The following is a 16,143-nucleotide window of genomic DNA, read 5'->3' as shown; positions in this document are numbered from 1 at the left end:
GCGGACTCTTTTGTAATGGAAATAGCAGTAATTTCCAACAACTGTGTGAAAAGCCAAAACACACAGACTTTGACTTTCACAAGACTATACGTATATGCACATGTACGCTCACAAACACACACGACATGCACAGACAAGCATACCTGACAACATGAACAGTATACATTGTAGGTACAACATGTATATAGTCACAAATAGGTGTGTACCACACACACACACACACACACACTATATTCTTGCACACAGTGCTCCTGACAAGGCTTATTGTTTGTCCTTGACATTTTCATGTATTTGATGAAAGGCTGGTATGAAAGGACCATGTGTTGACATCACAAATCTTCAAATGGAGAGTGATTTCTTTGTTTCCTCTCACTTAGCTGACTCAAGGGACTTCTGTGCTCTGGGTGGACTTGTTGTTAATTAACCACATGGCTGTCTGATTGAAGTGTGTGTATATAAATGTGCACCCAAAGTGGTAGCTATATAAGAAGTGAAGGCGCTTCCCACATCTACCCTTTATTAGCATTGTAGCTAACACTCACTTGCTATATCATATGATCAATATTCTAATAAAAACATTGGTTGTTTTTCTCTCTTTAAATTACTGAGTTATCATTTTATTCCCTGTGTATTGCAGAAGGGCTACAAGAAACGTAACATGCATTGTCTATATAGATCCTCTTAGTGAAAGAGCAGTTGTGGCTCAGCAGCCATGCAGTAAAAACTGGGACTTCCAGATTTGCTATATTTGTGAGTCTCTATGTGTGAGCTTCTGTAAGCCCAATATGTATTTTTACATGTGTGCATGGCTTTGTTTGTGCACACATCAGTGCATAAATAAAGAATCAGAATTCATAAAATGCTTAATCTGATAGTTCTGATTATAAACTGCTCTTTTATGGCTTATGGCTATCTGATAAGAGTCTCAATCATCATTCATGTTGCCAGTTTTTGTTTGGCAAATGGGTGGTTATTTTGTCCTAGCGTTTTGACAGTGACTGACACATCTGTCATTTAAGTGTTATTATTATTATTATTTCTGTAGGTTCAATTACAACAACTTGTATAGCTGCATTGATCGACCTATGCTTGACGCCATTTTTCTGGCAATTTTTCAGTTGCTGTTTTTCTGGATGAGGCGGTTATTTTTTCAACAGTATAACACCAGACCAATTTGAAACGCTGAAAAAAATTTGAGACTCGGGCAGCGATTTATTGGTCTGGAACCATGCTAATGTGATAACAAAATGTCTTTCTCTCTGTCTGGTATACTGAACACTGTGTGTGTCTGGCCCCTCTCTTTCACAGTGCATGTGAAGGCAGGGACTTGTGAGGTGATCGCTGCCCATCGCTGCTGCAACAAGAACAAGATTGAGGAGAGATCTCAGACTGTCAAATGTTCCTGCTTCCCTGGACAGGTTGCTGGCACCACCCGGGCCATGCCCTCCTGTGTTGATGGTATGTACCATTGTTTGTGTGTTTGTGCACATTTTGTATGTATCTCCAAGCTCCTACTGTCAGAACCACACCTGGTTTTAGAAGTGTGTCAAAATGCCGTTTATGGTTTTCATGCTTATCATACTTTTTAATAATATAGTATGGAGTTAGTTCAGGCAGAGCACTAAAGTTGTGCTTGCATTAGCTGACTGGTGTCTACTAAGGGTCTAAAGATTAACCATTATGTATTGTAAAACCAGTACAAGAGTGAGTGATTTGGTTACATTGATACATAACCACAGATGCGACCCAAATTAAAAAAAAAAGGGTCAAAAAAATCTTTCCAAGTAACTCTCTCTTTCTCTGCGCTCTGTTCCTTAGTGCCTGTGTGAGTCGGTGACCTACCCCTCTCCTGTTGGCTTGGTACATTCTCCAATCACATACATACCTGCTCCAAGCTGTCTACAACATTAACACTTAAATAAATGTTGGACTGCAGTTAACAATGCTGCCTGACATTAACACTGCATTAGCAGTCTTCAAAATGTGCAGCGGTATCATAAAATATGCCGATGGTATCATACACCTCAACATTAATTTATGTAGACCATGTGTGCGCTGATAGTAAAGTTACTGAGAGGAGCAGACGACACTGGGACAAGACGAGTAGGGGGGTGCGCGATATTGTTGATATATGGGGATGACGCCACACATTTTCAGACAGTCTATCCTGGAAGACTTTAATAGTGTTGAACTCGGTTGCTTACATAAAAAGTGAAAGACATAGTTACATGAAGAACGAAAAAACGGAGATAGAGCGAGAGGTTCAAACCCTAGTTCCTTTCTCACTTCCACACAGCTGGCCAACCATGGCACAAAGTGTGGGTGTGAATGTCGGTTTCGGAAAGTTACATTCCCCCCCACCTCCAAGCTGACATGGGAAAGGTGTGGGGGACCATCCAACAAGCAGTTCTAATTGAGTAGATTGGCCCCTTAACTTCTCCCGGTTACTGAAGCCATACTGAGCTGTTATATTTACAGAGACCTGCGCTCACACAGTGTTGTTGAAATTACCAAATTCAGGAGGATGACACTGACATAGGAACTGAGGTCAACAATACCCAGTCAGCAGCATTTCAGGGAAAAATGGTCAATTTCCTCACATAAGTGTCTCTGACTGAAATGCAATTGATACTCTCTGGCTGGTCCTGACGCAGTAATCCTCAAAAATGTGGCACTCAGAAACTTAGCTAAGTGTTATTTGACCCAGAGTTCCTGTATGAAATGTATCATTACATTATACTGCATAAATCTGTCAATTTTAAAAGTGTGCTCTGGTGTGTGCTGCTCTTTTCTGAAAATGTATATAATAATTGATATATTAATATATATATTAATGAACTAAACTTTGATTTGACAGTAAAGACATAGATGTCAATACTCCCTTGGCAGTATTTTTGTGTACTGGTAGCCAAAATATTGTAGGCATCCTTGTAGCCACTGAATAGAAGTGTGTGGAACAGAATCAGACAAACCAAAGCCTTACTTCCACTGTCCCTGCTTTTCTCTCCTTCTTTTCTTGCTAGTAACTTCAGGAGCCTGATCAATTCAAAACACAGCCTCTGTCAATTATATTTTTGTGATGAATTCAGAGGAATTACAAAGATGATGGACAGCATTAGGTTACATTACAAACACAAGCAATTTAAAAATAATGAAATGCCTACTATTACCCAAATAAACGGGTGAAAGAAACAGAAATCTGAGCTATTCTGAACAGTAAAAGTAATATGTGCTTCACAACCAAGCAAATAATTCTATTGATACACATAAAAATTTAATATAACAAATTCTAATATAACATAATGGCTTCTTAACTGAGAGGCAGAACAGGGAAAAGATGAAGAAGAATTCAGGTGTTCCTGCTATTATATTGAGCACTTCAGTCAATGTTATGTGAACATAAAAGGACTCCCAACATGAATCCTTATAGCAAATATTATCATCTGCAGAAAGTGTTATCTTTCTGGAGCTTATTTGTTGACAATGAATGAAAGGTTTTATCTGGGCTTTTACACATAAATGAGCTTTGTTTCACAGTAGTGCTGACAATTCTAGGCTAGAAACTGTACCCATATACCCGGAAAATCCCCCTGGCTACTGTTCCTGTGTCGACAAAATCAGTATCCAGCACCCCCTGCAGCTATGAAGAATGGCACTTGATGAAATCACAGACTGGAGTCTCTGCGGCTCAGTTGTTTCTTGCTTTTGGAGTTCACATTAAAACCCTAAATCTGAGGTATATACAGTGAACAAATAAGGAAGTACAACTTTAACTACATAGATTTTTAGAATTCACATTTGCATTACTTAAACCATGACAAATGTAACTCACCAGGTGAACGAATACAGTAACAGTGTGTGTGAGCACCATTGGTTTTCTAAGATCAACAACAAATTTTACTCTTAGCTTTTGTTTTTGGTTTATTATGTTATTATTATATTTACCATGTATTATTATCATTAGTAGTAATAGGGAATCATTTCTGCAAAATAGCACTTATATAAACTGATACATTGCAAGTGCTCATGGCTCTGTCCACTTCGAAAGGGTATATTAACCTTAAAACTCTTAAATTGCTTGCAGGCATTGCATTAATATTGAGCTGACACAAATTATGACAGACCACATAATGGTGTCTAAGCTTTGTATACTGGGATTTCTCTGTTCAAAATGGCTACCATCTGCAACATCTGATTACAAAAAATTCCTTAGAAAATTTCTCATACATGTGCAAAGTTGGAGTGACAATTACTTAAATACTTACATGTATTTTTCAATTATCTGGTAATTGACTGTGGCAAATACCCAGTCTTCAGAGTGACAGATAAGGAAACATTTTTCATATATTTGCACATTCAGTCATTAAGCTTTTACTGTGGTGAGAGTTCTTTTGTTCTTTGTGATATTTAATAATCTTCTTGTTCTTCATGTGTTTCGTTTTTCTTAGCCTTTTTCTCTTTTGTGAGTTCTCTTGTTATCAATTCATTTTTATCTGATTTGATGTGTTGTGAACATATCTATTCTAAACCCTAAACAATCACAACATACTCATGCATATCTTGAGCACTCTTCTCTCTTCCTCCAGCCTCCATTGTAGCCCAGAAGTGGTGGTGTCAGATGCAGCCATGTATGGATGGTGAGGAGTGCAAGGTTCTCCCAGACCTCACAGGATGGAGCTGCAGCACAGGCAACAAAGTCAAGACCACAAAGGTTGGTGTGCACACATTCTTTCTCTCTTTAATATCTCTATTTCCTTCTCTCTCACACATACATGCATGCACACACATGGTCAGACCCACCACCAAGTGACCCACTTCCACCTCCATCGTGCTATATCTCTGTCCTCTCTCTTTCTCCTCTCTGTCTTATCTGTCTCTATCCCCTACTTCTTTCTCTTTTTCCCTCCAAATCATTCTTTTTCTCACCCAATTTCTCTCTCTTTACTTTCTCCTTCCGCCCGTCTTGGATCTAACATCAAACAGTCTCTGAAGAAAAACAAGGCCAACAGGAACAAGGCAAATAACACACACACACACACACACACACACACACACACACACACACACACACACAGGGAGAGAGAACATCCCAATTCCCTTCACTCCCACTTGCCCTGCTTCCCTGTGTCTGACTGGCATGCCATCTGACTCGATGCAAAAACAACTCACCACATCGGATACACTAGAGTGGTAATTGTCCTCAGATAGTTTTTTATGCTCCGATTCGCCCATAATACAGTATGTGCGCTTTGTGCATGTGTGGGTTATTTTCCTTATTTTTCCTCAATTTTCATGTACTGTCCATTTGTCTTTACGTGTGTGTGTGTAGGTGTGGATGTACATTATATATCTTTCTGCTCAGCCCCCATAGGCACCTGTTAGCTTCTCTTCAGTAGCTTGACCTGAGCAGACTCTTAGCTGTCTGTCATAGGCGGGAATTTGTGCGAGACTAACCTCTTGTCACTGTATGCTTCTGTTTCTAACCTCCATCCTTCTCTCTGCCTTCTCACCTTCCATTATTCATGGCTGGGTGCAGACCTTTGTTTTCTGCCTAAATAATTGATTGAAGGCGTGGTCAGAGGAGGGTGAGTGCATCTCCTTGGGTAAAAGAGAGGGATAAGAAAAGCTTAAGACCCATGTCTCTCTCTCTCTTTCCCTAAAACACTTGCAGACTGCCTCCTATATGCTGGGCTGATTAAGAATTCCTTCCCTACTTTTTCCTCTGCTCACCCCTCACCTAGCAAAGTGGATCTCGCACCCTCAAGTCACACTCTTTCATTTTTTCCTTCTTAACAGCCCCTCCTCTTATTCTCACGCCTGAAATAGTTTTCTGGTGTAACTGAACTTTCCAAATTCACTGCTCACATTACAGAGAGATAAAGAGACAAAGAGAGACAAATAGAAAATGACAGAGTGGTCTTGGAGTATGTAACGGCATAATTGAAGAGAGACACACATGAGGGTTGATCAGATATGAAGATGATGCAATTTCTGAATATGTGAGTGCCGTTCGGAAGTTGCTTCATATATCTGATCTCATGCATTTAGTTGTATCAACCCCAAAGTGTGCATTTGTAATTTCCTGAACAAGATCAAAGCAAACCAGTTTCAGCATTGCTGTATCATTGACTCTGTCGTAGTTTGAAAGAGCACAAATATTTGCTGTCTCTTGCATTCAGGTCTTTGATCAATGATCTGTGTGAGTGTGTGTGTGTGTGTGTGTGTGTGTGTGTGTGTGTGTGCATTATGTGAGCGTGTTAGTTGATGTGTTTGCCTGATGATGAAAAGAGTGGTTTTTTTTCTCCTCTGGTATGATACGCTGAGGTCAAGATGCACAGGCATCCAGATCAATAGCATCGAACGTTCTCTTATAGTCCCATTAAGACCCACTCGTAAATTGAAATTGACGATGGAGTGAGAGAGAAAGAGGATGAGAGAGAGAGAGAGAGAGAGAGAGAGAGAGAGAGAGAGAGAGAGAGACATCGAGAGTAGCAAAAAGGAAGAAAGAGATGGGGGGAGATGGATGAGAAAGAAAAAAATAAAGTGGAAAGTGGAGAGGAAAGGCTGAAGGCAGAGGTGATAGGTAGAAGAAGAAAAGAAAAGAATAAAGAAAACACTTGAAAACAAGAATATTGGAACTGGGTGGCTGAAAAGGAGCTTATGCTTGTGCCTTGGTACACAGAGCAGACAAGAACACAAAAGAGGGTTTGGCACTCTCCTTTCGTCCATCCATCCCTGGCTGGAAGCAGAGGAAAGGAGGAGAGGAGGAGGGCAGAGGGAGGAGAGAGGGAGGGGATCGGAGACAGCTCGATCAATGCCAAATAATATCATATGAATGAGCAGACAGACACGACCGGGCTGCCAAGCCACTGAGCTGTCATAGACTGCAAGGCAAGTGTGTGTGCATTTGCGTAGATGCACACGCAGTCATAAACACACATTAACAAAGAAATGACAAGGTGTCAGGAGCGCATTTATATGTTTCACTTCCTATATAGCTAGTTTACATCAACACTAAACAAATATAACAGTGTGCAAGCACCATCAACCTCTTTAGGCACGATATTCTGAAAGCACCTTTGTCTTTGATAGATACAATACAAACAGTGAATCAAGACCCATGTAATGTAATCTGATGCAGCTTTTAAATGATTAAAGAGTGAGAAAAAACAAATCGAGATCAAACAATTTAAATAATACCTTTCCATAATTTACTCTTGTGTGACTCATAGTGAGTCATAGAGAGTGTGTATAATTCAGGAGTGAAGGGGACATCTGCCTTGTGGCCATCTGAGCAGCCACTAGTGTAGACGGTTAAAGCTTGTGGAATAAGCAATAAAAAATATGGCACTCATGGACCTAAAAAGGCCCATAGAGATGACACTTGAGCACTGCTTGTTTTCTTTGTGAATTGAGATCTAACTATCTAAATCCGCTTTTTAATTGGGCACAGAAATTGCCACCTACAGGCATATTTTAACAGGCAAGGGGATGAACACCTAAAGGGACTTTGAAGCACCTTAAAGCATAGCAGGCACAGAGATGCAGCGGTGTGCATGTATAGTGAACTGGCGTGACAACAAACGCCTGCAGACTCTTTGATCAGGCACAGGAGTAGATGCCTGAAGGCAATGGAACGGGCCCAGGAAGGGTGGCCTGGAGCCATCAAGAGCAGATACAGTAGAGCAGTTTCAGCTGGCAGCTTGGAGGAAATGCTCCTCTGAGCTCTCTCAGTGATGGCTGGCCTTCACACTTTGTTAGCTGGCACCTGGGTCTGACAAAAGACAGACTCCCTCAAGAGGAAATACAGGAGGGACAGCATGTGTTGGGGCTGAGAGGGGACGCCACTGGGAAACACAATGAGAGAGAAAGGCATGCAGGAAAACAGAAGAATAGTCTTGGAGAGTCTGGTCTATTACATGCCCAAGCACTGGCAGTTCTACAACAATATGTGTCTCTTTGGTCGTTGGCTGGTTGAAATTGTCTCCTAATAGCTTGAAATAAATGAAAAAAAAAAAAAAGAGTGCATGAGCAAGAAAATGGAAAGATGGATAGACGAGATAGACGAAATAAAGGGACCATGTGATTAGAGCAGCCGTCTCGACAAACAGGAGAAATGACATGGCAGTGGGCCAGGCACTGAGAGTGAGGCATTGTGGGCTGACTGCCATGATTCAAGCTGTGTCTTGTTTAGTCTCTTGCCAGAAGAGACAGGGGCCGTGCTTGCCACGTTGTCGGTGCTCCACCAACAAGACTCACTTCCCATTATTTCCAAATAGCAGACTGTGCTGCATGGCACTGCATCATTTAAAACCTTCAGTTGACATGTTCTGCCACAACTGGCTTCCCACTCTGTTCTGTGACCTTTATCGTTTTAGGTAACATCCTTACTTACTTTTTAGGGACTATTTTCAGTGACCCACTTCTTTTCTCCCTGTTTCAGGTGACCCGATAGTCCTGCCCGTCTCAAGAGGACCAAAAGAAAATGGTGGTGGAGTTACTTACACAGCACAATGGACCTATCAGTGGTGAGGAAACGCACTCAGACGGACTTCTACGAGGAACTAGTAATGTTAAATTTTTATGAGGATATGGTGGCTGAAGAGACAGGACTGTGACACTGTCTTCCATCACCTTAAACACAATGGAGTGTCCTTGATCCTTTACTGCAGAGGACTGCATCACCCACAATCCGCTACAACAAACAACAACTTCAAAAAAGTGAACTATGACCTAAACAGCACTGGATTAGATGACAAAAAAACAACTTTCTTTCCAACAATCTGTATTCTTCATCTCTCTTCTATTGCTTAGTTGTGTTCTATATGCATACTGGGAATAAAGGGGATCTGGATTTTAGACAGCTATCCTGCATTACAAATGTCACTACAAAAAAAAAAGGGAGTGGATCCAGAATGGCTGTCTCATGTAGTCTGGATGACACATTTCAATTTAACTGTGCCACATCTGACACACATATGATGCTGTCAAAATGTTTCTCAGATCTGAAACCGAACCTTTTCTTTTTTCAGATTTCACCTCCATAAGAATATTTTACCTTGAAGAGTTTGTGGCTTACCACATGCCATTTTTAAAATGGGGAGACAGTTTGCCAGTCTTCTTTTTTCTTTGGTCTTTTGACAGAGGACAAGATCCTTTCAGGGGTGAGGTTAGACTAATACCAAGTAGATGTTATGGTATATTGAAACATGTAAACGTGTAAAAAATGGTCCATGGAATCAATGGGGCTAAAAATAAATTGACGCTCTAATGGTTTTAATATCTGTGTTTTTAAATGCCTGTTAACCGCTATGAGTACATGTGTCAGTATTATATGAAATGAATAAAACCTTTCAAAAGAAAAGATACATCTCTGCATTTTGTTTCAGCCCTACAAATTAATCTTTGTGAAGATTCAACCGAAATTAAGGGTCTTTAAGACATTTAAGCCAGGACTCAAACTGGGCTGATTGTTTATCATTTTGGTGAAGGATCTGAAATCTGAATGCATCAGATTTAGTGAAGGATGTTGTGGCTCTATTTTTGGAATTCTGTGAACCTTGATCAACAGGTGAGTTTTTTAACATTGATTGTGAATCTGCAGTGATACTGTGTTTATCACGACACACATTTTACTGTTATAGCTGAAGCTTTGGGCTGATGTATTAAGGTTAAACAGCTGTTGGCATCGCTAAGATAACATGTCCCTCTTCGTGCTTCTGCCTCAAATACACACAGTGAAATGCAGATCTTGGTTTACCTTTTATGGCGTTGTTATCTTGAAAAGATTTGGTACATGATACACATAAGCTGGTCTAATGTCTGAGGTGTACTGATACTCTGTCAGCACAAACAAACTTTCTGTTTAGACACGTGTTAGTTCGACATGGCAAGGCTGTTCTGCTGTAAATCCTGTATTTCTTGTTCTGTGGTGGCCTGACTTTAGGTGGCACATAAACATCCTGGTAAGGGTGTTTCTGTTGTTGTTTTCTTCTAGAAAAGTCTAAATAATGGTGTTTTTTAAAACAATTATCTTATGTTTTAGTTTAGAGGCTTTCCACAATACACTTATATCACTTGTATACTCAAGCCTGACTGGTACATCTACATGGCCGATATTATCAACTGATTCAAGCCTATCTCAGATATGTCATATTGATACATCAGGCAGATATAATATTTTGAGGTAATTTAAAGTGTTGGCATCAAATATCTGTTTCCCCTATGAAACGGATTGTGCTGAGGTGGTAAGCCTAATTATATTTCATAAAAATGTATAATAAAAATTAATAGTTTCTTCTTGCGTTGGCAATTTTTATTTCAGGCAAAGCAGGGCGCTTTCACTATAAACCACTGTGGGAAACCCTGCATAGTTTATCCACCAAAGAGCACTGACAAGTTTATTTGTCAAACTTAAAATGTCCCTCTCAGTGCATATCTTGGTCATAATCCCTTGAATTTTAGGGATCAAAAGTGTTTGTGTTATTTGTTAATGTTTTGAAAAAATATATCTTCTATATATTTTAAGCGATTTTTAAAAACTTTTAAAAATTGATATTGTATCGGCCTAAAAAATCCAGCATTGCTGGGTTTCTGCATGCATACCCACTGTATATATAGATCGAGAGAAAAAAGACCAAGTTTCTTGTATCTGTACGACGGGGAATAAGACTCCCACATGAGTTATTCAACTTGAAGTACACTATGTACTGTACTGTATGTATCTGCTCTCCAATCAGGTTATGTGTATGGTTATATCCTGCCCATTCTTTTCAATTTCCCATTCCTACTATCTGTGTCAGCCATCAAGTTTGACAATTAATTGAGAAATTCTTCTCTGTCACAACCCATGAGAGCCAAGTACTGTCATATTAAGTATTACAGTAAGATGAGGTTGATGTAGGTTTAAATATAGACGGTACAGTCTGCTGTGGAAAAATTGAATCAAAACAAGCAAGATGTATTGTACTGTACTGTAAGCATGCAACTGCCAGTGATAGATGTTGATGCTGAGTGGCAGGATGCATCTGTTGTAAACAAGAGGGCTCAGACTGAGAAAGCTGCAAACAAAATGTTGGGTTTGAAGCTGTGGACATCTATCTCTTCTCTCCATGACATGCACACACAAACACACACTATCTGGGTTGTGTTGCATTAAAGCTGCCTTTCTCTAAAACGCTTTTCTGATTTGGCTAATCTCCCAGTGGATCCTCTCAGGGGCTGCGGCCTTCCGCTGAGCCTCAGTCATAATGTGTCTGTGTGTTTGTGTGTGTGTGTTTCATGGCCTGGGCTCTTTCTGGGCCTCAACGCGTCATTAGTGCATGTCATTAAAAGATTACAGAGAATAAACCCACATACAGATTCTCACACATACACACACAAGAGGCGAGAAAGACGAACTGAGCATGAAACAGACTGCTATAATTAGAGAGAGAAAAATGTGTAAAAGGGTTTTGACATCAGAATATGAATATTTTTACGTATTCTTGTTAACTGCTCGCAAGGTGTTTCTCAAGCTGCGTGTGAATCCAATCATGAGTCAACCATGTGAGACTTGTTGAAATTCTTCCACAGCACCTCTAATACCAACCCACTCTCACTCTTGCGTAGTTACACAAAACATTTAACACTGGTGCTGATGCAAGGTATCAGCTGTAGCACTAACAGCTTTCTCCTGTCTGTCTGACAGTTCTGATCAACACAGCTGCAAAAATCTCGTCATTTGTGACTATACTCTGAATATCCAGACGATGCTGAGATTAGTAAGTATGCTCTCTGGTTAGCGGTGGCGATGAAGTGGTCGCTGCTAACAACAGATGCCAGAGCAGATGCTACAGTCGGCCGAATGATGAAATAGGCTATCCTAGAAGCTGATATGTGATTAGAGGAACACATCGAGAGTTGAATGCACAAACCTGCTTAACCATGCCTGTATGTTTCATAAAGAGCGAAGTGAAACCAGAACTTCCAGGATATGTTCCAGAAGTTAGAAAACCTCATTCAACGTTCATCGTCCTTTTTGGAAAAACTATAATATCATTGTTTATTTAATATTTCTGTTTTTAGTGGTCTTTAAAGAATACTATTTCCCATAAGCCCTACACCTTTGGGGGCTAAACGTCATGGCTCGACAAAAGAGGTGAGTCCATGAGCGAGTCGAGGGGTAGCGGTTAGTTCAGACATGTCTGTAATAACAGCAGGACAGAAAGGAGCGAACACTGTAAAAACCTTTAGACAGCAGAGATTACAGCTAAAAATTTGGGGAAAAATTTACTTTAGAAGAGAGCGTTAGTATATTTTGTAGAAATGGAAGAAAACAAGTTATGATGACATAAGTACCTGCGCTGCCAGGCTTTCATTTTCATGGGAGCTGTAGTCTTTTCTGTGCTCATAAAGTAATCGTTTAATTTTGTTACAATCACAAGGTTTCAATCTCTAATCGCAAGTACTGTAGTGGATGCCAATTTGTGTTAGAATATGGAAAGAAAACTCCAGGAACCTGCCAGAATTCACCAGTTAAAGCAAAAACGGACTGAACAATATACATAGCTTTTTTTTTTTAGTTCTTGTAAACCAAAAGTTTCTAATGTTTCTAATTTCTAATGTTAAAAATTCGGATATGACCATAGTTTTCTCAGCTCAGCCTTGGTTCAGTCTTAACTAGGTTTATGTTAACTAGTTGTTAGTTTAACTCATTTGCTTAGTGGGCACAGCATCCAGCATTTAGGGTCTTCTCACCATTAGAAGATTCTCTATTATGGCTATTATTTGCACATCCTACTAACGTCATTTCTTCTTTTAGTCTCGAGATAAGGTGGATCCCATCCACCCTATCGTATTCATGTAATTGTGATGAACCTGAAGCCCAACTAGGTCCTGGTATTTTACCTGGTATGACATGAGAAAGGAACATTTTTTACAGATAGCTCCTTTTGTACCTCATTGCCATGAGAGGAGCTTGAGGACTTTGCAAAGAGTTTTGGGGACTTTTATTTGTTTTCTAAGAGGCTGGTTTAGGAACTGTTGCTGGTGTGGACCTGTTAAGCTAACTGACAAATAAACTTGGCAAATTATGTTGTAATTAACAATAACTATGTTATTATTTAATACTTAGTGATAATATATTATAGTTATACTAATTAGAATTACTATAATTACTCTGCATCATTTGGAGACAATTAAAAGGACAGGCATGTCATTTAGTAAATAAAAATGTTGATAACTTGACATGGTTGACAAGCATGAATATTAAGCCCAATGATTTATTTCAAGCGTGATGCATCATGTGCCAACAGTGTTGCCGTTCACAGAACAGCACAGTGCCAGTTGACTCAAATCAGAAAATGAACAGCTGTATGTCTTAATTGTTCCCTTGTGCAACATGAATCAAGCAGTCTTTCTCAAACTGTAAGGATGCTCCTCTCTGCTTTTCCATTATATCTGAGACAACTTTGAAAGAAATAATGCACGTAAGTATTGGAGTTGATAATGAGCCATTGCTTGCTTAGCTCAGTGCTAACTATCATAGCTGACCTTGGCAACATAGTCTTGGCAGAAATGGTATAAAAATAAGTATAAATAGTTACTCTACAAATAAGTTTGAATTGTCAGTGACAGTGGTTAGGTTTACATGCACAGAGTCCCAGTCACTCAAGTAATCCAGACTTTTTTGAAAACTGGGACACAATTACCTGGGTAAGTTGATACCTCAATTAGAGCATAGTTAACATGCCGACTGCAAATGCAATTTCATAAATAGCTTTGTTAAATGCTGGTTTTCACTTCTAAATTGGCCACAGAGTGCCTCTGTTATTTTTAAGTAAGCGCATGAGCAGTCAAGATGCCTGGGTGATTTTGTTAATTTCCAGTAAAATGCCTATAAAAGATATTATTTCATGGTTACTACTGACAAATATGTGGCTAACCAAAGTTTAAAAACGCAATGCTGTCCAATAATAAATTAAATGTTTTCAGAGAGCATAGGTGTTGTTTTTGATTGCTGGATAGAGGCTGATACCAGATTTGTTTGTGTTACGGTATTATGGTTACAGTTTGGCCACAGTGTACCAAGAGCTGTCAGTGCAAATGGAACTAAATGGCATTGCATTTATATGGCACTTTTAGCCAAAGTGCTTAACACTTTGCCTCTCATTCACCCATGGATAGCAGTGAGCTACCATGCAAGGCGTTGGCCTGACCATTGGGATCTATTTGATTCAATGTCTTGCCCAAGGACATTTCGACATGTGAACAGGAGGAGCTGGAGATCGAACCGCCAACCCAGCGATCCTCCTGGGCCACAGCCGCCCCGCCCTATGTACCTGCTAAGGGTGTAAAGCAAACCTGTTACCTTGAAATTATAAAGTTGCTGAGAAAATAATAAAACCTATGGAGAACTCACTGAGAAACCAAAGAGAAGTGTGGCGGGACAACAAGTCTCTATGCTATGCTTGTCAAAGACAGAAATGGTGACTAGCAGCTGCACATTTTTTCCTTTACATACACATCTCTGTTTGGGGGTGGGACACCACCACTGAATTGGAAAAATCTTATATCTGTTTTTTTAGAGCAACAGCCATTTTAAATAATGTATATAGTCTATGTACACAACTGAACCCCATTAAGGCCTGAATCTTAGCTGAACCAGAAAATGAAGAGGTGTCCCACAAGCTTATATGACTTGTATCCTTAAAACAAATATGTCATTCCTGAATTAAATGCACCATCCACTTTGTGTGGTGTGCAGGCATACAGCCATAACCCTTCTCTTGTCTGATTCCTCTGATTCTGACACATAGATAAAGACATGAGAGGATGGCGAGGAAAGAGAGAGGGAAGTGGAAAGACAGAAATAATGGAAGGGGAGTCCTGTGATGCTAGTACAAAGTGATGGCCTAAAAGTAATATGGCTTCTGTCGTGAGACTTGGAGAACAGAGCGGATCTGAGCAGGTTACAAATGAACTCAACAGATCTCCGTGACATATAATTCAGCTGAGTGTGGGTATGTGTGTCTTTGTGTGCACAAGGTTAGCATGCGAGAAAGGAGTGTGTGTGGGACAGATAAGCAGCACAGGCCCAAAGGGTTCTTTACATGGCGGTCTCAACCTGTCAGTTTCCTCAAACACACTTCCTGATATCCACACACACACACACAAAGGCAGATAACCCCAACCCTGACTGTGTCATTCATGTCAAGGGAAGCATGAAAGGAGTTGTGTGCTTCCTTTTCTATTCTCTATTAGTTGCTCGCTGAATGAGCGCTAAATATGAAACACATTGTTTGTTCTGATGAATCACATAGATAAGATGACCTCTCTATACTTGCTGCATAATGTGTATGTTTGCTAGTCTGTATGTGTGGTCTTGTGGTATTAATTTCCATGACATCTAGTCTCACTAGCTGGCTGCTGACACATTCTGTCCACAGAGACACAAACATAGCCTCACAAAGCCAACCCCCGCATTTTGTTTATTGTGGTCAGGCAAGGCTCACGAAGCACTTCTGATGGACAAGCAACTGTCACCTGTGCTGTATAATAGAGACATCAATATGAACCCTACCTAAACCTGCAGAATGCATCTCTGACTGGGATGTCATTAGTTAGCATGGTGACTGTTTCTGAAATTTCTCCCAAATCATCCACCAAAATTATTTTTTAATAATTTTGAGATGCGAAGTAGGCCATGCAGCTGGTGAATCAGCTGCTCACACAGTTAAATACACTAGCTGCTCACAAAATCCACTGCGTGACATTCAGATTGATTTGCTTCCAGCTGCAGAGTTCAAGCGATTCTCACTGAACACATTCTAAACAAATATCTTGTATCAAAATCTAAACTCATGAGATTCAGACAGTGAACTAATTGTTCTATACTATACAACCTGCATTTACCCATCGCCTCTGTGCAGCCTTGGTATTAATCATCTATTCTTTAAGGTAGGCATGTCTAAACCTTTCCTACCTTGGGATCAGATGTGAAATGCAGTCCTGGATCCTCCTTAATGAGTGAGCAATGTATGCTTGATACTAATAAAGGTATTATGAATTTCACTCATCAGTTAATAGCAATGGGAAAAGTGGTGTTGGTGTAAGTTTTGAAGTGCAGATTTGAAACACAAGTCAACAAGTGTTGAGCAGACC

The 16,143-nt window shown here is 40.0% G+C and overlaps 1 protein-coding gene across 1 annotated transcript in view; it reads left to right on the top strand.

Moving 5' to 3' along the window:
* The window catches only part of LOC122883445 (chemokine-like protein TAFA-2), a 73,915-nt gene extending 64,551 nt beyond the window's left edge, over positions 1-9,364 (top strand). Inside the window, exons 3-5 of the mRNA XM_044212158.1 lie at positions 1,309-1,458; positions 4,587-4,711; positions 8,444-9,364. Coding sequence (XP_044068093.1) covers positions 1,309-1,458; positions 4,587-4,711; positions 8,444-8,455 — 287 coding nt within the window. The 3' untranslated portion in view covers positions 8,456-9,364. The remainder of the gene's footprint in view (positions 1-1,308; positions 1,459-4,586; positions 4,712-8,443) is intronic.
* The last annotated feature ends 6,779 nt before the right edge of the window (positions 9,365-16,143 follow it).

This window comes from Siniperca chuatsi, linkage group LG10 (genome assembly GCF_020085105.1).
Source record: "Siniperca chuatsi isolate FFG_IHB_CAS linkage group LG10, ASM2008510v1, whole genome shotgun sequence".
Lineage (NCBI taxonomy): Eukaryota > Metazoa > Chordata > Actinopteri > Centrarchiformes > Sinipercidae > Siniperca > Siniperca chuatsi.
The sequence above is the reverse complement of the archived record's forward strand: the minus strand, read 5'-3'. Positions and strand labels throughout refer to the sequence as shown.